The following is a 23,873-nucleotide window of genomic DNA, read 5'->3' on the forward strand; positions in this document are numbered from 1 at the left end:
AACTTGACAAGAAGTTATAACTGAAACTGTGTAGAGGGGATTGGAGTGAGGCCTTGGTGCTGTAAGCGCCGGGCCTCCACATACGTATATAAATCCCAGCCTGGGTATGGTTAAAATAATCTCCAAATAAACAAATAAAAACATCATCTTAGCGTTACTTCTCCAGCAACACAATAAATTATTTCGACTTTTTTAAATATTATTATTATTATTATTATTAGAATAATTTAATCAAGAAGACTTAGATGGATAGGTCACGTGACACGAATGGCAGAGGAAAGAAAAGTTTACAGGATTCTTGTTGGAAAACCTGATGGTAAGAGACCAGTAGGAAGGCCAAGACGAAGATGGAGGAATAACGTTGAGATGGACATAAAATAAATTGGTAAGGATAGGAAAGATTGGATTGATCTTGCCCCGGATAGAAATAGATGGAAGGCTTGTGTTTCTGAAGCCATAAACCTTCGGGTTGCTAGAAAGTATAGTATAGTTTTAATTAGCTCTGCATTGAAATTCCAGAAGTGTACTTCTTTTTTATTTCATTACAATTTTTATATACCTGTCATCTTCAAATATCAATATGGTATGCGAAATATCAACTTTATATTCGTTCTACTAATAAGAACGAATCACAGTACCGAAGTGAATACATTTTAATATACCACTTATGTATGGAAAAAGCTACAGAATTATTCAATTGCTAATGACTGGCTTTTCATATTTATCCTCTTTCGGCACACAAAGTTTGCCACACGAATCAGCCGAAAATGTCGACAGAATCTGCAGATGCAGCTGAAGTAAAGAAAATAAGTTATGTCACGAAGTATCCAGAAGACGATTTTGTTAGTTTGTTTTTAAGCCCACTTCTATGCTCAGATGGGCTAATCGGGACTAAACCTACAGTTTAACGTATAGTCCGAACCAGTGTGCATTGTGCTTCCACCAGAAGAGGGGGAGTTCAACACATGACCTCTTCATTATAATGCGACAGCGTTATGCCATTGGGAAAAAATTATACAGAAAGAACTCGCACCAAACGTGTCATTTTATCACCACAGAAGATGCGTCCATTTTAAGAGGGTGATTGCCTGAGACAAATTGAGACTTTCGGAAAACAACGTCATTGTTCACGGAATTAGCTGCCTTGATCCACTAATGAAACGCTGTGCAATTGAAACTACCACCTCAACTTTCTAAGAGGTACGAGCTAATGAAACTCCATTTTTGGAAGAGTAAGTTGTGGTTGATTTGTTTTATTTTAAGTCATTTCAATTGTGATTAGATGAAAGTAACGAAGGGGCGAAAACAAATACATTCTGACACTCAAAATACAAACCCTCATAAATTATTACTTTGACAGTGGTTCCAGGCGCCAGGGACTCGTTGCCCTGAAAGAATAAAGTTTCCAGGGTATGCTGCACAGGTTGACATTCTAGTGTATTCGAAATGGTCACGCCATACAACCCAAGTCATCAATAAAAAATAGATGAATTATTGCTGTTACGGTGATCAACTTCGATGAATTCCTTGTGTCCTAAATCATTTTGTTACCTCAAAAAAGTTCATGTAACCATACGTGTGTTGTGTTGCTTCTCCCGCATTAGATACATGAGAGTTCAGAAAACGAATAGCAACTTAGCTAATAATCTCTTCAATTCTGAACAGATTTTTCAATCTCACTTGTTTATTACATATGAGTGATATTTTGTCAAAATAGCCTTTCATTAGCCTAGGAATACTTCATGGACAATGAACAAAGAATTGGATTTCCGTGTGTTTTAAATCATTCCTAATAAGACGTTCATTTTAATCCAAACATGCAGTGGCGGCGATTAGGAGGAGAGGGAAGTGGGGGATGCAGTACCCCGCCACATTTTGCCACTTTTTGCACCCGCACTATGGCCTCTTTATGCTAAGCCTTTTCTATCAAGAAAAAGTATATTGTCCTTGCCCATCAAATGTTGGCACCCGATCGCCGCTATTACAAACATTCAGATAGATTTGTCAGTTGTGCAAACCTTGTAAGCTAAGAAAAGTGATCCCCAAAGGAGTAAGAAAACTCTTTTAGTCAAAAACTCATACAATGAAAATACTATGCTCAGGAACATGTCTTCAATTACGAGAAACTTCACGATTGTCTACCATCGCACTTTCTATCACTGTCGCTCCGGCTCCCGTGGCGGAGTGGTTAGCACATCGCGCTACGACGCCAGGGGTCCTGGGTTCGAATCCCGGCCTGGGCATGGATGTTTGTGAGTGAGTGTTCATTCATCAATTTCATCATGTCATCACTCATCCCCATCTTCGCAAATTAGCGAAAAGTGCCACAAAAAGCGAAGTAAAATAAAGCAAATAAATCAACCAATCAAATCAATCTATCACTGTCGCCGAATACATAAAATCAAGTATGTACCTTGTATTTGCAACACAAGCTTAAACCTAATTCACATTTATTTCACTGTATTAACATGCATGAAATAATGTGGTTAGAATGTATGGCTGCACATGCTAAACACTGCCTTGAAATAATTGTGTACATCAGAGACAAAGCGAAAGGAAATGGAACAAGATGGGAGGATAGATTAGAAAAGAATAAAGAGGAAAACAGGAAAAGGAAAAGGAAAAGATGTAAGAGGAGAATCGGGAGTGTAAGAGAGAGGGTGATACATATGACTTACATACACACATATACTATATATGGTCTTACATTTATACTGCCCACCCTAATCTATCAATATGGCGCTTCTGCCCACCCAGTCGAAAATTTCTAGCGCCGTCCTTGTGCCCAGGATAGGGACAGATGGAAGGTTTGTGTTGCTGCAACCATAAACCTTCGGGTTTAAGAAGGCTAGAGAGCTATTTAGTTAGTTAGTTCAATATACAGCAGTGGAGTATGTTGAGTCTAAGACCTGGACTATCTCACTATGACACCTGGTCCTAGGCTATGTAGAAAGGGAGAAGACTAGGCTAATTCTTGACGTCTTCAAGGAAGAAGTTGCCAACTCCTAAGAATTCAGGTTGCCAACTTATAAAATTCAGGTTGTCAACATATAAAATTAAATGTTGCCAACTTATAAAAATTCAGCTTGCCAACTTATAAATATTCAGGTTGCCAACTTATAAATATTCAGGTTGCCAACTTATAAAAATTCAGGTTGCCGACGCCAAGAATTCAAGTTGCCAACTCCACGAATTCAGGTTGCCAACTCCAAGAACTCAGGCGGTTGCCAACTCCAAGAATTTAGGTTGCCAACTCCTAAGAATTCAGGCTGCCAAATTCAGAATCGCCATTATCTTATCTTTGAAATCAGGTTATTTCGCAGTTTCTAATCGATTTATCTTCAGTATCTTTACTTTCTAAGATTCAGGCTTCGCAGATAGCCAAGCTAGCCTGGAAATTACGCTCCTGCTCACTTAATATACTAGATAGGTGATTACATTACTTAGGGTAACTGTTTTCTTTATTTTTTCACATTTTATGTTGTTAATGTACTGAAATGCATGGTCATTCTATACTTTTATTAACTTTTACACACCTTGTGCAAAAATCTTTGAATACTCGACTCGTGGAACCATTTATTCTTAGGATTATAAGTGGATTTTCTTCACTTATTCTCTTGGTCGCCTTGTAAGCCTCTTTCGCTTCTGGTATCTGTACAATGTACCAATGGCTTACTTTTCGTAGTTTTTTTTATGTGGCTAAAATATGAGCGATGAGAAATACACTTAACGAGCCGACATATATGACGTTAAAAAAACTTAAGCGGAGCGTCGTATGGTATTTTCGGACATGTCACGTCACGTTTTTGCCTCCATAAGTAATCGCGACGATGAGAATGAGAACAAACACCATGAAATATCTTTTCCTATCTAGGATATTCCAAGAAGTCAGTTGCTTTGGACAAATATAGAAGTACTATGTAAGTACAAGGCACCTGACTGTTTTTATTCCTTTAAATCCCCTCCCCTTTCTCCAGTTACTATAGTTACTGATCCTAGAGAAGCATACGAATAGCACTTTATTGTTAGAAACGTTACTTGTTTTGAAACAAGTTCCTGGAAGCTGAACCCGTTCGCGGCTGTAATGACCTTGTTTCCGGAAACATTATGCCACAAGTGGATTGGCTGTTGTTATAAATTTCCACACAATGCATACTAATTGAGTACTTTGCAAAACTGAAACGAACATAAGTCCCTGTGAGAGATACTAAGCGCTCTAAATTTGAAACGTTTTCATCTTAGTTGTAAACCACAAACAACAAAAGTTCACTAGTTTAAGCTGCTCGTCTGTAAAGCGTGGGGAGAGGAAGTGAGGTCGCACTGACATCTCAGAAAACATCTTAGATGCTTTCGTGGAAAATTATTCACTTTAATTGAACGTGGAAAAGGAACTTGAGAAGAGTTTCAAAGTTATAATACACACTTGACCGCAAGTTTTGGCGTTTTAAGAACACATGAATTCGTCTTCCGCCGAGATGTAGAAGACATTTCCGGGGAAGGGGTTACATACATCACATGACTCTCCCTATCGGGACGAGATTAGACTTGATACAGCCTCGTCTCCGCAGTGGAGGGAGGATGGTCTTCTCTTTCTCGGTTTTCTCTCGATATCTATTGTCGTTCTCGTCTTGTTTCAAGTTTAGAATTACAAGATACCGAAAATATGAACGGATGTTTACCTGTTTCTTTGAGCAGTTGCGTGGACATGATTTTCTAAGGGGGGGTTACGTACAGTAATTTTGCCATTTTCTCCTGCCTTATATGTTCTTTTTTAGGATTGATTGATTGATTCGCTTTGTTTTACCTCGCTTTTTATGCCACTTTTGGCTAATTTGCCAAGATGGGGATGAGTGATGATATGATGAAATTAATGAATGAGCACTCGCTCACAAACATCCATACCTAGACCGGGATTCGAACCCGGTTCTCTTTTAGGAATACTGGGCCAAGAGAATGGGTTATGTCCACACCAACATCCTCTTGGGCACGACACACCTTGGAATTAGCTGTGTGTAGATGCTTCTATGCTTTCAACATGGGACATTGGACAGCTGGAGAGGAGGGTTGCTTTGCGCAATTTTTCCTGGTTCAGAGATATCATCTCCTCACATTCTCCTCCACTTCGAGCACTGCTACTTATTGCAAGAAAATTAAAAGATAATTCTGTTGCACAATAAATGTTAAGTGAAACTTATCCATAAGCAGACAGGCAACTCTGGTCCTGCCATTGCGTTCATTATTAATGTTCAGCGTCAGTGACATTTGTAACGCATAGGCTATATCCTTTAGACATGTAAACTTCATGAAACGAGTTTACTTTCGTACTTTTCGAACGTCATCAGTACGAATCTCCCAAATTACAATTAACCATTGCATAGTTCTGATCTTATCTTCTCACACACAATCTTGACGAAACGTGCAACCACCCCATGTCCCTTCGCTGTTATCAATTCTTGCAATAACACGCACGTTGATAATTGTGGCCACATTCCCCTTCATGCCTTCATTCTTGAATTTTTTTAGCTTCCTGCACAAATGTTGTAATATCTTCCCAACTGTTTCTTATCTCCAAAGCTCAGATTCTCATTGTTGTCTTGGGGTGCGTGAACGGTCATCACTGCTCTGTGCAAACGTTTACGAATTAGGCTAGCTAGAGTACACTTTGGGCATTCCACTATTAATTCTACATGTTTTGACGCCCACCATTGGTGCATGGTGTTCCTGGTATCGTTCCTTCCGTCGCGAAGAGGTCATTCTAACTAGACTTTGAATTGGACACAGCCGTTTCAGCCATGGTCGCTTGCTACAAGAGCTGAACCGGATCGGACGCGCACTTTTTTTTCAGTCAACTTGTGAATGCGGTTTCATTTCTTGCTCTCAGACTGGCTGTTGGAAAGTTGCGGTGCTGTGATTGTGAGAATGTCTTATTTCCTAACCTAACCTAACCTAACGTACAGCGCTAACAAGATATTCTCACAATCACAGCACCGTAACTTTCCAACAGCCAATCAGAGAGCAAGAAATGAAACCGCATTCACAAGTTGACTGAAAAATAAAATGCGCGGACCGGACCGTTATGCCGTGTATGTAATATTGGGGCATTCCAACGTTACGTGTGTGACATTTTGCACACAAAGTTTAAGGTTCTACACAAGAGATTGGATCAAAATATTCAAAATGAACTGATTTAATAGAATTATTAAGTACTTCATGGTGTCTGCTAACAAATGAAAAGAAATTTGAGTATGATGGCATAGGCTGAATGCATGGAAAAAGCATTAACGAAAGTACGTTACGTGTGTGACGCTTTAAAAAGTAGCAAATTTTTACTTGATTTGTCTGTGAAGCATACATACTGCAGATGCTAGTAACTTTTATTGGTGAAATGTGCAAATTATATGCATTCACAAGCATTTAAACTTTAATGAAATTAAAAACAATAATAATTTTCAAATAAATTCATTTTATTAACATGGAGTAGGACCACTTTCCGTGGAATACCTTATTATTTTAAGTGTTCGGCATATTCTTTCCAGAGAGATTGAATGAGTTTGTGTTTTAAGTCCACTTTATGCGGCTACAGCCGGATTGCGCACACTTTTCCGGTTTTATCAGTGGTATCTGATAAGCCGTTGACAAGCTGTCACAATGTACAGGATTGCGCACAAAAAAATGAGGCGACGTTGGCAGATGTAAAATGTTCTCAAACCGTTCTCACTTCTGTTGTGTTTGTGTGTGTGTGTGTGCGTGTGGACTTACACGTGTTTTTGTAACCTAACCTAACCTAACCTATCTTGACTTGCTACATTTACTGGTAAAATTATATTTTTATTTAATCCTTAAGAGATTTACTATGTTATTTCTAATTTCTCGCTCTCTTCTTGTCTAAAGAAAAAACAGTATTGCGCACAGACTTTAAAGCTATCAAAGTCGCAACGTTGGATCAAAATCTGTGCGCAAAACAGGTCAGTGGGATTTGTGCGCAATCCTAGATCTAAAGTGTGCGCAATTCGGGACTGGACCTACAGTTTAAAGTTGGATCCGAACCACTATGTACCTCCACCGGGTATCGAACCCGGGACCCCTTGATTACAAGGCTCTTCTCAGAGAGAATTTTAACTTTCCCAACTGTTTAGTATCCATGGTGAGAGATGATGACAGTGCTGTAACAAATGTTTTTTAGCTTTTCGAGGAGAGCGGGTCCCTTCCGTTGTCTATGAGGAAGTTTTCTTTTAGTGTATTCTCACCTTTTTCAATGTATTATTTGTCCTGTGTAGGTCCCTGTACAGTCTTGCACTTTTAACCTTTCTCAAGAGCTCTTTACACCCCTAAAGTAAGGGATTTAGACGTGCTACCTTCATTTGGTGCAAAGGTACATAAACCTTAATCTTAAAACTCAGCTAGCTTATCTACAGGGTAGGGTTCTTTGTAGACAACGAAACCAGACAGGATGCCTTCCAATGGAGACGTTTAAACGAATATATTCTTTAAACACAGGATACATGGAGTAAGAATTTTACATGATAAGCTACATTCTTCTATAATTTTCTCGTTACAGTTAATTTTCATCTCAATATTCTTTTTATTCTTTATTTTCTTTATTTGGATATTCTTCTATATGTACTTCCTTCGTAGTGGGCAGATCTGGATCGGGACTTCCTTCTCAATGGGCGGTCTGGACTTCCCTCTTAATGGACGTTCTGGGTCGGGACTTCCTTCTTGGTGGACGGCCTGGATTTCCCTCTTAATCTACGTTCTGGATCGGGACTTCCTTCTTGTTTTCTTTGTGAACTTCCCTCTGGATTTCAATTTATTTCGTTTTTGACTATTTAACGAATTCCTTTATCCTTTTCCAACTTTTTCCTCTAAGCTTTAGGAATAATACTAATATCCTCCCTTGGGGCTGCAATTGGAACGCGCCACCACTAACTAGGTACAACAGAGTATATACTTCGTGCAAACGATTTACACGCGCATCCAAGTAGGTGCTACGGTTAAACCGCGCAACCAAAAAGTGCTGTGGGGCGTCGATCAGAACGCGCTCGCCACTGATGTAAACAAAATTTCCCCTATGGGAATGGTAAATCAATCATACAGATGCAATATCTGTTCAAAGACACAAACTTGTATCAGTGCTTTGACTTCCTTAATTTTCATATTAACTTACATGTGATCATTGATTTGATTTATAAGATATATATATATATATTAATTTACTTCTTTCATATTTATTTTTTGTCTTCTTATAATATATTCTATCGTTTTTCATCTTTCCAATTTGCTTTGTTCTTATTTATAAAGTTATTCACATATATTATGCCAATTCTTAATCTTGCACGCCTGGTGCTGCCATCTCTATTCGTCTTTGGCAAACTATTCACATTACTTGGTCCTATTGGGTACGTAACAGACGAGAGAATTTTTCCTCGTATACATTGAAGGCTGCCATATGCACCGATGCACCCAACAGTTTAATTCAATCACATGTTTTGACTAAAAATACGAATCTTAGTTATAGTGTCTGCTACATATCTACCAAGATTCCAATCCTCCCTACAGCAAAGTGTGTTTGTCAAGGTCTGAAATTTCTTAGGTAAAGTAAAAACCAATGAGACCACACTTTCTCCCTAGGGTGTCTACAAGGTAAATTGCGTAATTACGCCGTCGAGTCTGGGTGACGTAATAACCTAATTTTCATAGGAGAACGCTTGGTCGAGCAGGTTTCTTACATTTCTTTCAAAGAATCGTCTCAAGGTTGGCTCAAGAATTGTGCTATTTTGAAATCATGCTTGAGTTCTCTTTAGACAGTTGCTAGTCCTTCCTCTAGAACGAACTCCAAATCTACTAATAAAGTTCGGCTGGCGCGTGAAGATGTTTAATTATCTTTGCAGATCCTTATCAGAGGAGCCCTTGTGGCCTGGCAAAGCAGCAAATTTGTGTAATGAGACTTTTAAGCTTTCTTTTGGAAACTGGAAGTTGGTGTTTCGTCTGATTTAGGCCAGCTGTAGACGGAAGTATTTCCTTTAGCATTTTTGCTAGCGTATTGTAACACACTTTTACTAAGCGTTGTGAACCTTAAAGGTTCTGGGATCGAACCAGGTTCCCTTAGATAAATGTAACTCTTACCACCGGGGGGGGGGTAGCTGGTGGCTCGGAAGCACTCGCTTCGTGGCTGCTTTTTCTAACTGCGGGAGGTACCTAATAAACTAAACCTACAAAGCCTTTAAAGAATGGCAACTCACTTGTATTTGGGTTATAATGGCCTAAAGACTGCAAAAGCAAGGATGGCATGAGAAGAGCATATTACCTGTCTCGTTCTTGAAGCGTGGGTCAAAGAGTTTTCAAGGTTAACTCTCACACACTCGCTGCTGTTAGTCTTTTAAATTGTCTCTGAACTTCTCATCACTTCACTCCCAAACAAGTCTCTAAAACTCACGTTCACTTTCCATAATCCAGCTCGACTGACTTTCAAATCAAAACCCTCTCGTCTCCCCAAGTTACTCTCTCTCTCTCGCCACAACTTCAAGCGCAAACCCCTACTTTCAGCCTCCACAAAACGAATGTCTCGATCGAGATGCAACTTGCCTTCTTTTCAAGCTAAGCTCCTCCCCCTTTTCTTCTTTCGCCCCCCTTTTCTCTGCAATAACTGGCAAATGCTTTGTGCTGAGGTTAACACATTAACTGCTGTTTCCTGCCTGGTTACCTAGCTCGGTGTAACTCGAAAATGACACAAAATAAGAGATATGTAACGCTAGCATAAATGCTTCCAAAAATCTTATAGCACATAGTATTTTACGCGGAAGCATTTCATGTAATATTTCAGTTAGCTTTTGCGATTACAATGTATCATATATACAGCACGAAAGACACGCCGAGTTAAACCATCTATGGTGAGTGTATGGTGTTTACAATTTACAATTTCCATGCGTGTACTGTATACGTTATAAAGTATGTATTTAAGCAGCACCATTGTCTTGTACCTAATATCGTTTTATAGGTTGAATAGTTGTAGTCTTTTAAAAATGTGAAGTGATACATTGTTTACATCTCGCGCGGCCGCCATTACATATACACTCGTGACCTAGAGGTCGCTTCTGATTGGTTATGCTACGAAAAATGCTACGGAAATAGGATCCATTCTATCCTTGAGAAACTCCATGAAATATATGATGACATCTGAAATGCTATAAGATTTCTTCACTCTACAGGGTAGCATTTTGGTCATGGCATAAATGTTAAGAAAAAATCCAAGAAAAGTGCTTTCTTCTAAAGCGGGCCTTAGCTTAGGAATAGTAAATCCTATGATATCAAGCTATCGTATTTCCGCACATAATCGTCGCAATTTCATTAAAAAAAAAAATCGCGACCATTATGTAGAGCTTTTTTTAATTGTGCATGTATTTTCGGTATTTTAAAACCATTTATTACTAGGTCAGCTGTCTTTGATGAAAGATTAGGATGCACGGAATACTGGTTGAAATTTATGCGTTAAAATTGAATAGACCAAATCTACGCACATAATTTCTTCGTGACAGTTCAGCGAACATTTTCCAGAACGTTGTTCTGAAAATAGCTACGAAATTTGTCAACCATGTTCTCTTTGTCTTCTTTCATTCACTTTAACGTAGAACGGACATTTTCTGTAATTTTTGTAATAATAAGCACTGATTCAGTCTTATTTATAATTAAAAGTCAAAATAATAATCGAATTCAAATATCGCACGTTTTGATAACTATAGTAATAAGTAATAAAATTCCTTTTCATTGAGACTCACGAACTTCCTAGTATTGCGTCCTAAAGCAAAGTAAGTTAACATGATGATGGACAATTTGACTGTTAATTTTCACATCTCCTTCTCTACCGGCAGAAAAAAAACCAACTAGAACGATATCAACAATGTTGTCTTTGATAAATTGCAAACGTTTATGTAAATAACGGACGTTGTTTGCATTGTCACATTTCAAAATATGTGAGGCTCTCGTGAATATAGTATGCGCGAATATACCGCGAAATGCATTCACAAGCATACGGCCTGTATCATTCACACGTTTATTATTTCAATTTTGCAAACCTTTTCTTCCTTGTGTGTTATTGTTATTGTTATTCCATCATGTTCATTTTGCATTCGCATTACAAGGAATTCTAATTAAATGACAATTACCTGATTCATTGCCCACTGAATGGGAATAGAATAATTCGCCATCATGACGTCACTTGTTAGTTGCGCTGCCTATTTCCTCTTTTTTATACGGCGCTGTGGAGTCGAGCGCGTAATGAGATCCAGCGCTCTGAATGCAAACATTGCAAATCGTTAAAACAATGGAGCAGTGGTCACGTCTGAAATTGGGAAAATTTGTGAATGTAATGAATTGTTTGGAGAGTTTCGTTTCGAATTCCATTTGTTTCCTTCTCGAAATCTTCTGTCCGTTTCAGAACATAAGTTCCTACTGTGTCGCCACGCTTTACGACAAGGAAAAAACCTTCGTCATATTTTGCATTCTTTAAAAGCAATTCCACTCGTGTTTTCCCACTGAATCATTGTTTTTTTCAAATTTTTCGACTAATTTATATTACCTTCTGTCCATACCGCGAAGATAATGAATGCACATTTGGCATAAATTGACGTTGTACACTGCTATGGTAAATGATCAAATAATTTGTTTTTGAAAGTAGGGGTAAGCCCTTTCTTATTAAAACCAATACGACAGGTCGGTGTCCGACTGCGTTAAAAAGTTGAATTTCGATCTCGCCATCAAAGTTCAAGGATTCGAGTCCCGGCCCTATCATGAGCATTCTTTGTTGTGTGTCCATTCATCAATTTGATCTAATCACCACTAATCCTAATCGTCGCGACTAGCCAAAACTTACAGAAAAGCAACGTAAAATGCCAAGGGGTCATTCCATGTCAGATCAACCAGACCATGGTACAGTCACGGACACTGCCGGCTTGTAATGAATACATTGAATTTCAATGGAGTCGTTACAAGCCGGCAGTGTCCGTGACTGTACCCATGCTCTCAGATTTTGATGATACTTGGCACATTTAATCCTTCCATGGTGGTGAGAAACCACTTTTTTTTTCCTCTAACTTGTCTGGTTTCATTTTTATAGCCCCTCAAATTTTCAGTGATTCATCCTTTCTTCCATTCCCAGAGCCTCCAAACGTGAGCTGCACTGTCTTTGAAAAATAATTCTATCTCCCTTATAAATTATCCAATCTTTTTGAAACTTCACAACAATGTTAACCAAACAATAAGGATTCCAGAAAAAAATATGCCAATATATCATATTTATATTTTAGTACACTAATAAATTAATACCGGGAAATAACGGCGGCCGGAGCGTGGTACTGATCCCATCACCTCCACATCCCCCCCATATGCCTCCACGGCATATTGCAATGTGAAAAGGGGTAGCGAAAAGTGTAAAAGTGTAAATAATAAAATGAATATGGACAAAATTACTATTTTTAATTGCATTAAGGTTTATGTGTTTGTGGATCATATAATTTACACATTTCATCAATAAAGTTACTACAGGGAGGTTATTTCAGTCGTTTACCGCCAGAGTGTCGGCCGCTCGGCGACCCCTTCATGCAACAGGTCCCGGCAAATTGCGTTACAGGAAGTCCGTAACAGAAACCGCTTGTTTTGTAATGTTTCCACTTTTCACAATTACAGTTACAATTACAATTGAAATAAGCACGTACCTTGTCGCAAGGATGCTGGAAGTCCTTGATACAGAGTCTGAAGAAGACCTTGCTAGAAGGTTGAAACGTTACGTTTAGTTTATGTTTTTAATAAAATAAATTACTGCCTTGGTCAGCATATTTATATTTTTTCATAACGAAGAACATGTCCGACGCAACTAGCACTAATCTAATCTACACCAATCTAAGTAACTATTATTGATACTTTTTAAAATTAGTAAATGTAATTCAGTTACTTTTCCAAATAAGTAAATTTCCGAACACAGAAAATAAACTTTCCGAACTCTGACAATATACGAGGAAAGTCCGAAAATAAGTTTCCCCCTCAGTTTTGCTAGGGAAATCGTACAGCAAGGGGGGAAACCAGGCGTGTTGGAACACAACAGACCTCCATACACCAGTGGGTGAAGTACAACCGCGATCCAACAGATGGCGTGAGCGTAGTGCGTGCAAACGAGGGGCGGTGCCTCTCAGTCGTGGCCCGGCAGATATGGAGCATCTCATGCAGTTTGGAGCATCTCATGCGTTATCACCGGGAAGGAAATTAGTTTCTCTTTCGGATTGTGACGGGGGATGAAACGTGGGTCCAGCATAGCACACCCGAATCGAAGGCCGCATCAATGGAGTGGAAACATCCGTCATCTCCTGTCCGGAAGAAGTTCAAGACGACTCCCTCGGCAGGTAAGGTGCTTCTCGCAGTTTTTTGGGACGCCCATGGTGTTTTGTTGCTGGACTTTTTGGAACAAAGAACCATCAACGCTGCACGTTACTGTCACACCCTGTCCAAATTGAAGCAGGCTATTCGGAGTAGGCAGCCTGGCCTTCTCACTTCTGGCGTTCTGTTGTTGGATGACAATGCGAAACCGCACTCGGCGAGGGCTACGCAACACCATCTTGCAACCCTTGGTTGGGAGCGCCTTACACATCCGCCGTACAGTCCCGATCTCGAGCCGAGTGACTTCCACCTGTTTCCGGCTTTTAAGAAGGCGCTTTGGAAGTAATGCTGAGGTGACACATTTCGTGCAACACTTCTTCTTATACAGGACACTAATTTTTTCCAAGAGGGTTTTTTTTAAGCTTATCAAGCGGTATGACAAATGTCTGATTGTCCGGGGTTCCTATGTGGAAAAATAGAGTAAGTATGCTATTCCTTTTCTCATTTACGTTTTTTGCTTTTCCTTCCCATCTCTGTCCACAGTCGCCAGGGGAAACTTATGTTCGGACTCTCCCTCGTAATAACAATCGTGACATCCACGAAGAAGGACATCTAACGAACCGAATTCGATTTCTGACAAGTGCACATTTCAGTGGATCGAATCCGCTTTGAATCGGTCTGTGCATAACTGTGGACTAGTAACTTTCATCCTTTTCGACAAGGACATCCCATCCCGCTTGGTAGTTCAATTCTAGCTCCAGGGAAGAGAGCGAGCCACGTTTTTGCGTAAGTTTTTCTTTTCCTAGCCCGAAGCTTTCTATTTCTTACCCGGAGGGGAAAAACTGCCTCCCTCCCTCCTTGATCTTCTCCTCCATTATTTTGGATCGGGTCTCCAAACCTCGAGTCCATCTTCGAAATAGGCCTTTTCATAATATTTATTTTTCGTCCCGGAAATGGAATAGAAAGATCTCTTCCCGGCCATGGGGCTGCGCAGATATTTAGGAGGGGGGTGGAGGAAAGAGAAGACAAAATCAAATCATTGTGTCGAATGAAAATCATGTGACGTCCTGTTTGTGAGTTATCGTAAAATAGAAATGTTTAGGACAAGCAGAAAGGCAGAGAAATAAAGCAAGAAAAAGGAATAGAAATAGACGATTGTGTGTGTGTGTGTGTGTGTGTGTTTCTGTGTGATATATACAAGATACAGGGTGATTCACTAAAAGCGTGCAAGAAAAGGAAACATGAAGTACGTGATGCACCACTGAACAGTTGGAAATAGGGAACCTAGAACTGAAGAAGCAAGTGTACGGGGCAACGTCTCGCCGCAACCATCTGGATATTACCTTTCCTGCTTGCTGGATTGGGTGTGGGAGCCCAATTCTGTGACCTGCGAGATTACCCGATCTGAATACACTCGATTTTTCCGTCGGAGGATATCTCATATCACTTGTTTTTGCACGCTTTCGAAACGAAACTCTCCAAACAATGCATTAGATTCACAAATTTTCCCAATTTCAGACGTGTCTTTCGCTGGTCCATTGTTTTAACGATGCCATCCTGAGCACGTTTCTCTTGAAGCGAGGGCAACATGAATTAAGCGAGAAGTTCTAGCTTTGTAGCAAAGTCTACCGAGCCAGCCATATGAGTCATTAGGCTAATTAAGTATTTATACGGACGGAAGTTTACATAGAATTTAACTCAAAGATCTTGTAGAGTTCGATGTCGTTGCTCTTGTGACTAGGAGAACGCTTTTATTGCTCATTATAGCTTTCTGGAACTTTTAGAAAATAAACTCTAACGGTTGGAAACTCCTCTTTCAATCTGATTATCGGATGAAGCGACATCTACCAATAGTTCTTACCGTAACCCCCCACCTTAAAATCCCCCTTCTACTTTTAGCCGCTCGCAAGAAGACTTTCATAACGTCGGAAAGAAGTCTTTCAGTGCAGTCCATGGTGGGAGAATTTGTTCGGGACTTACAGTTTAAAGTGAGATCCAGCAACCGGCATCCACCAGGATATAATAATAATAATACATTTGAAATAAATTGGGTTATTCTTATTATTGCTCTCTCCACGAAAATAGACCAGTCAAGGTCGGAGCATCCCCTTGCCTCATCCACACCCTCCAGGGTTGCCACACTTCTTCTAAGCTGCTCAGTCCACACTTCGCGGGTTGTACGTATGCGGTTGATTTCGTTGGTTGAAATTGTTGCTTATTGACAACACTGCAGGTGGACATTGCGACGGGGGGAAGGGGGAGGGTCGAAGCGGTCCGTCAACTTTCTCTGGATATTGGTATATTTCATTTCAAGTTACAAACCAAGCAGAATTTTTTTTATTTTTTTTATTTTTACAGTTAATAACAGAAATAAAGTTTACTTAATATTAGGACACAATAACCGAGTAAAAACTGCGTTAAAGCGAAAAAATGCGTGTAAAATACACGAACCAGGTTGTTTTCATATTCTCCCATTTAATCCAAATGATATTTCAACGTAAATTTATGACTTAAATTTCCCCGTAACTCTTAATACTTTTTATTTTGAACGAGGTGGTAAAAGTTTATAACAAAACAAAATAGCTCTACATTCACTATGAAATGTAAAAAAATAACAAAAAACTGTCGTACTGGATAATCACTGGCGTATCCAGTTGAAAAGTCTCTCCAAGCACATAATAAAATAATACTAATTTGGAATTAAATTAGTTTATTTTTATTAATTAATAATAGCTATTGACTTGTTTTAAAAAGCCGCAGTGATCTAGTCGGTGAGGCGTCGGACTGCCACGTGGGAGACCTGGGTTCGATTCCCGGGGTGGATGATCTAAGGTCCGAATTTTTCCTGCCTTGTCCCCGTATAAAGCGGCTCCGGGGCTCACCCAGCCTCAAATCAATGGGTATATGAGGGAAACCTTAGGGGGTAAGGCGGGAGGTGCTTAGCATTACGAGCTAATCATTTCACCTCACCTCCAAAATGGTACAGATCGAGAATGTGTGGATCCCTACCCCCACATCCCCTCAATGTGCCTTCATGGCACTGTGCTAATGCACGGGGAACTTTACCTAATAGTTATTATTGTGTAATAATCATAATTATTATTGTTGTTATCATATTTAATATTCAAGGTTTATACACAAACATTACTCCCCTCCAGACTATTAGAAAGTTGTTCTGAAACATTCTAGCAGGTGGCTTTCCCTTGTCAACTGTACTTTCAACTAAAAAGGCTAAACATATTTACTTCCATCTAGAGCGTGAGATAAAAGAGTTAAACCACATTCTAGATGGAAGAAAATATGTTTAGCCTTTTTAGTTGAAAGTACAGTTGACAAGGGAAAGCCACCTGCTAGAATGTTTCAGAACAACTTTCTAATAGTCTGGAGGGGAGTAATGTTTGTGTATATATATCGTCCTGTTTTGTACCTTGTTACATTTGTACTTAATGCAGAGTCTGAAGAAGACCTTGCTAGAAGGTTGAAACGTTACGTTTAGTTTGTTTTATAATGAAATAAATTTCTGCCTTGATCAGCATATTGAGTTCTTCATATCTTGGAAAGAAGGCTTAATGGTGTTATATCAAGGTTTATGAATTGCCTGGCCCCAAACCAAAATTTCTGGCGACACCCATGCTGTACACAACAATTGATTTCAGAACGTCGAGTATATCTTCGCATGGACTCAGCCTTGGGGTTGCATAAATTCTCAAATGCAAGTTTCTGACTTGATCAAACGGCCATGAACACGTTCGTTACGCAACAAAAAGACAGGATGTTTTCGAAGCGAGCTAATCCTCCGAGAACGAAGCTCTAGGTTCCTACAAAGCGGGAAGAAGCAACAAATATAATTGAAGACTTCTCTCTCTCCGACAAGTGTGTCATTAATTTCCTTTCATTTGCCCGGGCTCGAACCTCCATTCAAAAGAACAAGGCAACCATCTGGTTGGAGTGTCTTTTTTTTCTCTTTCCGCCATTTCGTTACCCTGGCGACCCTCTCACCTAGTGAATAAGCCCTTCCAGCTCTCTCGTTTTCGTGCTCGGCGTTTGATACTTCCGTGTTGGTTCTTCTCTTCGGCAATTCTATTCTCCGTCCACTGTAATAACGATGTCATTGTAAACAAATTAATGTGGCTTGTGAGTAATCTTATTGGTTAATTCCTGTGACAGCGGTTTGGCAGGAATGTTGCGCGTGAGGATATAGTGCGAATTTAACCATGAAATTGTGGGGTTGAACAAAGGCGCCATTCAAACACTTGGCCTAATTTCAGCAAGTCCTGGAGTACGTTGATCACATGTTGGGCGGACAAATGAATGCTAATTCACAGGGGTGCCCACAGGGGAGGGGTGGCACAGATTGCGCCGTGGAGATTTTTGGGGGGGATTTTTTCCATTCAAATAATATAAAATTCAACATTTATATATTGTTCAAAACTATATGTAAAACATTTACACCTTCTTCTTGCGGATCTTCTCGTGAGCTGACTGCTGTATTAGAACTACTAAATGAAATGTTTAGATTGTAAATAGTAATTTTGTATTTAATTGTATTGTTTGTCTTGTAATGAATAATAAGTGAAACTGTACTTCTTGTGTAAATATCAGTACCTGCGCATGATAAAAATAATTGGTGGTTCTGCAAACAATAATAATGTAAATTATAAGCAGTATGGTTTTGATAGGGACTCTGAGTACATCCCTCTCTCTCTGATAAAATTGCAAAATTTGGTAACTAATTATATTAATGCTCATAACCCAAAGTTGCATGTAGTCAATCATTTTATTTAAAGAGCTCGGGTGTAAATCATATGATAAGTGAAATTTTGGTAATTTTTGAGTTACAAAGTGAAATGAGCCAACCTGCAATTTTAGAGTGAAATTGCCATGTCTTATAATTTGCATTGGACTCAGTGAAGCCTTCTGAAATAATGTCACTTACCATGTTTTACACCCGAGCCTTTCATTTTATTTTAACTCCCATGCTCTACATAAGAATAGGGCAAGAAGCGCATTTTAGTAAATGTTAGCTCCATTTACTTGCAGGTGCCAGGAACAAGACCAGGTGAAAAGAAGAATGACTACTGGGAACCAGCAAGGGGCTTGCTGACAGATCCTGGAGATTTCCTTAGAAAATTAATGGAATTTGATCGAGACAGTGTAAAGGACAGCACCATACAACTTATGGGGGCATACATCAATAATCCAGACTTTCAACCCGACAAAATTGCAAAGGTAAGCTTTATGTACATTGACTCTAGCATCACATTGCATATTTCTGCACAAAGAAAACCAGAAGGGGCATGAAATTCCCATACTATATTTGAGGATAACAGTGCATAACTATGGTGAAGACAAGAACATGGAACAAAATTTGGAAGATGTCACTGATATACTTTTAAAAAATGCAACAAAAAAAGGACAAGATTACAGTTTAATTCAGCAGCGGCTCTAAGGGCGGAGCCGCCGTGCCATGACACTCACTACCCTCAGAAGAAACTCATACCTCGCCAAAGTATTGTTAAATTAATACATTTATGATTCACATACAAGGAGATTCGAATCTCGCAATTGGTCAAGCTGACGTGACTACCGCCCCAACCTCCACGCGACATCGCCAGCTGTTTCGTATCCTCGCGAGGCAACGGTCCGAGCCGTCCAAGAGCTGGCCTAACCAAGTTGACACACGTGCAAAGGGTTGAAGAAGTCTCAGCGGGGAACAAGGGAAGGGGGGGAGGAAAAGGTTAGCCATAAGACATCAGCCGAGTCCGTTTTCGCTCGGCACGACGAGGGACATAGCTGCCACCTTTAGAGATAAGTCGCTAAATAATATTATGACTGATTTGTAAGACCCGTTGAGAAGTAATTCGTGAGGAAGGTATCTATCTACTTTTCTGCCTACTCTTGAAAAAAGGAACGTAGTATTTATCCAAAGTTATATGAACATTTAGATATAAGATAGATGCGTCCGAAGGGCCATCCAGACTTTTATATTTTTTATAAAGTAAAAAATCCTATGGTGATGCGAGTTTCCTTTGACATTTCTTTTACAACAAATGTCTAGGATATTTTCAATGTCCAGTTGGAATATATGTGTGCATTGAAGGAGGAGAAGGTGAGAGGATTTGTTTTTCCCTTCCTCCCGTAATTGTGTTTTTAGGAAAGTGTCCTGTGTAGTGTATAAAAGATAGGTTAGTGAGTGAAGATTAATCGGATTAGTGTGTTGTTACGTATTATAAACAGTTATCACGTTAACGAACGAGGATAAATTAAAAGTTAAACATCTTAGCCAGTGGCGCAACCACAAGGAGAGGGCGGAAGGTTTTTTTATTTTTATTTTTTTCGATTTCTTGATCACGTTGGCACTATCCATCATAGTAGCCGCCGGCCGCCACTGGTTTAATTTATAATATAAAAAATCCTGACAATTATTCTTACTGTATTGTTCATAATGTATCTCTGTAGAGCAGTGGCGCAGTGCAGTTCTCTGAGGCCCCCCTTAGTAAAAAGAATATTGAGATGATGCCAGAGTCAGCTAATCAAGACCCCCCTCCTTTCCCAGCTGTACAATAAATCAGTGTAGTACTAAATCAGGAAGGTCTGAATCTCTGAGAATAACTGGAAGAAGAAATAGAAAATGTTTTCTCTTACTTTAACGTAGTGTGGCATAGCCAGGATTTTATTTTGGAGGAGGGGAGAAGCTTCACGCAGTCAAATATTTTGTTCGTAATCCTTTGTATTTTTGGTTGAAACATTTTTTTCTTAAATTAAGTTAGATATAATGCTCAGATATCCAAAAAGAAATACTGGGTGTCCCCGATGGTGTAGTGGTAACGTCGTCGCTTTTTTAACCAATCGGTCCCAGGTTCGAAAGCCGACGGAGGCGCATATAGTGGTTTGGTGTAGTCCCGAGTAACCTTATCTGTGCATAAAACGGACATAAAACAACGATTGAAGCAACTCAATTTTTTTAAAAAAAAAGTACTGTGAGAGGGAATTGTTTAAAGAATAGTAAACACTCCTCATGGACTTTGAGGTGGATGCGCCTTCAGCCCCAAAACCCATCCCCTGGCTGCGTCAGGCCAGGATTCAACGTAAGAGCTGCTCACATTACGCTTCTAATACTAATAGTGAGTTATATACTCAAGCAAGCTTATCATTTCAATTAGGAAGGTTGAACCGAATCTCTAGATTGTCGATGGTGATCTAACATCATAAGAACAGCAGCGGGCTCCAGACTTGAGAGAGATATAATAACGCTGCGATGGGACAATATTCATTAAAAATTTGTCACTCAAAGGACTGGGCCCCCCAAAAGATTGCTGCCACATGGACACGGTGTTTAATTTTGGTGTTAGTGAACCTCAATATTACTATTCATATTTTCAACGATGCAATTTCTTTTCGATGACCAATGAATATGTATTTCTTAAAGACTTTTTCATTAAATAAAAACAGTTTTATTAATAAATCAACAGTGCTAGAAGTGTGTGGGTGGAGGGGACGGCCGCAGGGGCATGCTTTCCCCCCAGCTAAGAAAAATTCATAAAGCATACCCCACAGTTAGATAATTTCCATAAGCATCCTCATCTACCTATTACATTCTCTTCATGCTGATCCCAAACTTGAACAAGGAAATTCGCAGCCAAGAATTTTCACATCAAACACTGTAGATCACATAATCGTAACACACTGGAAATTTCTGGTTCGACAGAAATGTCCAAAAATTTCAATTTGCTCTTAGGGCAAAGTGATAATTGCCCCTGGAGTCCACCTCCTAATTATTTTGTGGCCCCTTTGAATGAAAATGTAACTAGTGTGGGCAATGTGAGAAATTTATTTCAATATGAAAAGGCTTAGGGGGGCCTTGAATATATTTGGTGGGAAGTTACATTTTAAATATCACGTGTAAAACTAATATTAGTGGTAAAACATCATGAATTACCAAGTGTGATTGTTTATTGTATTGCACTAAGGCATCGACTGGCTGAGCAACTGACTCATCATCCTTCATAAATGTAGAAAATTGACACACTACACTACGTTTACGACAAACTGTATGAGATAAGAAATATTTTCCTATCGAAGGCCATCTGCGAGCATGTAAGTTAATTGTGCATTTCGGAGGGGACTACACATTTCAAGTTGCCTGGGTCCCTCTGGTTGGGACAATACGCTGCTAATTATCGCAGACGTCGTCATATGATACGTTAGTTGGAACCAGACTTATGTTTCGTATATCGATTTTCTTTAAAAGCGACAGTCTCTGTTGAATTTCTGGGAATATATAAAATTTCAGGAGCACAGAGAGATAATATTTCGGGGCCCCTATACCTCACCCCTCTCCGCGCGTTGCGGGGGCGGCCGCTACGCCACTGGTGTAGAGGCATAACTTGGGGCCTGCCTTTGGGGCAGGGGACGGGACATATCCTAGGAGGTCAACAAAAACTTCCTTTAATTGTAAATTTTAATAAATCTGAAGAATTTGGGGAGTGAGTGCCACCCTTGCCCCTCCAGGTTATGCCTGTATATATATGTAATAGAAATAACTTGAAACTCTAAACTGTGCACTAGCTGCGATAACTAGGGCTTTGAGGTTGATGGCCTAAAAATTCTAAAGAAATTGTTTAAATTATATAAATGTGACCTATAAAAGAAAACTATAAAGTTATTTTAGATATCAAAATGTAAGCTTAATTCTTTTCTAAAAGAGATAAGGGTCACGTACTTGAGAAAGCACTTTTAAAATTTTCACACTACTGATTGTTAGTCACAAGGATGGGCAGATTTTTTTTATGGAGGGTTTTGGAATTGTGAAGATGGATATTTACATTGCTGTGTTGGGGAAGAGGAAATATTTCGTAATTACCATTTCTAACCTTTATTTAAAAAAATATTCAAAGACAAAAAAAAATAATTGAGGTGATTTAATGTAGGGTTTTCATTTTTCCCATGTTCTTTACTGCTTTTATTTGAAATTTTTGTATTTCTCAAAATAGAAATTTTCTCGAAATTTCTGTAGGCTATAGCTCCATCAGCTCCCCCTCTGCATATGTCAGTGTTCTTGTACTTTAGTGAAGTAAGTGGAAAAGCAATCAAATTTTATTTCCAGCTGTCTAGCATGTTAACTTGCAGCAAGTCTCAAATTTTTAACACCTGCTTTGCAAGTTTCATGTTAACTTGCAGTAAGCCTTTGAGACTTTAACGCTTGCCTTGCAAGTTTCATATTAACTTGCAGCAAGCCTTGAGACTTATCGTGCAAGTTAGCTGCAGGTTACAGTTAGAACTTACTGCAATTTCAAATGTTGGTAATTAGTACCTTTGCTTTCAATTTGCTGCAAATATGCAGACTTGCTCTGAAATTTTCCTGCAAGTTCACAAGACTTGCATTCCAAATTTAATGTGGATTTGAGGTTAGTCTACCTATGCTATCTGGGCTGCAACATTACGACTTTGATTCTTAAAAATAATGTCAGTAGAAAATGTTATATGTTATTAAACGTCAACTTTAAATATACTTTAGATTTTATTATTTATATGAATATCTTTTCTATAGGTATCAAGAGCATGCAAGTCTTTGTGTATGTGGGTCCATGCGATATATAAGTACTACTTTGTAGCATTGAATGTGAGACCTAAGCAGCAGGCTCTTGCAAAAGCAAATGAGGAACTTGAACATACAGAAAAGATGCTGGCTTTAGCTAGGCAAAATATGTACAGGGTAAGAGAATATTATTTTATGTTACAGTTGTAGAAAATTAGTTAATATTAGTTAATTTCTCCATTAACATTGTGATTAATATAACATGTAAAAATTAAGGCAATGAGATCTTCTTGGTAAATTTTAAATAACTTGAAAAGGAACCTCCTTGATTAGTTGAAATGTAGTAATCTTCACATGTTGGTAAGGTTAACATCATACATTATCTGGTAATAAAATGCATCAATTAAAAAAGAGAAACTAAATATATCCTGCAAGGCCAAGGGTGATACCATCCCAAGTAATCACCACCCTTGGGTTAACATGAGTTATTACATAGGAAAGGTTGGCTTTGCCTTGGTTGGCAAATTGACGTTGGTCTTACGTTGGGCCAATGGTGTGCCAACGTTTGACCAACCATGGAAACGTGAGTCAAAATCAGTTTTATAAACAACTTTTTAATGCTAAGCCAACTTTCAGGAGAATGATGAAAATTCTAGAGTGTAAAATAAGAGACATGTAACAGTGTTTCTTTTCGAATATTTCAGTCAGAGCACATACTGGAAATATAATATATTTTTAATGAAAGTACGTAGAAGCTATTTTTAACTTGCAGTCACTCACCAGTCCTTTGTCAGCACACATGGATGAAAGATGTGTTGGTAATTGCTTATTGCTTGTCTCTTTTGCTGTAGTAGAACAAGAACATTCTTACAGTTTTATTGTGAAGGTGGTTAAGCAATGTTATGTGCAGACTAAACTCCACAGAAGATGGAAAACTAAGTAAACTCTAGAAGGTTCTTGTGCTACCACT

At 39.0% G+C, this 23,873-nt stretch overlaps 1 protein-coding gene across 1 annotated transcript in view; it reads left to right on the plus strand.

Moving 5' to 3' along the window:
- The window catches only part of LOC145994472 (dynein axonemal heavy chain 1-like), a 1,132,367-nt gene that overhangs the window by 1,056,186 nt on the left and 52,308 nt on the right, over positions 1-23,873 (plus strand). Inside the window, exons 49-50 of the mRNA XM_083130607.1 lie at positions 18,406-18,594; positions 22,916-23,080. Of these exons, the coding sequence (XP_082986733.1) occupies positions 18,406-18,594; positions 22,916-23,080 (354 nt within the window). The remainder of the gene's footprint in view (positions 1-18,405; positions 18,595-22,915; positions 23,081-23,873) is intronic.

Source organism: Lepisma saccharinum, chromosome 10 (assembly GCF_977018435.1).
Source record: "Lepisma saccharinum chromosome 10, izLepSacc3.1, whole genome shotgun sequence".
NCBI lineage: Eukaryota > Metazoa > Arthropoda > Insecta > Zygentoma > Lepismatidae > Lepisma > Lepisma saccharinum.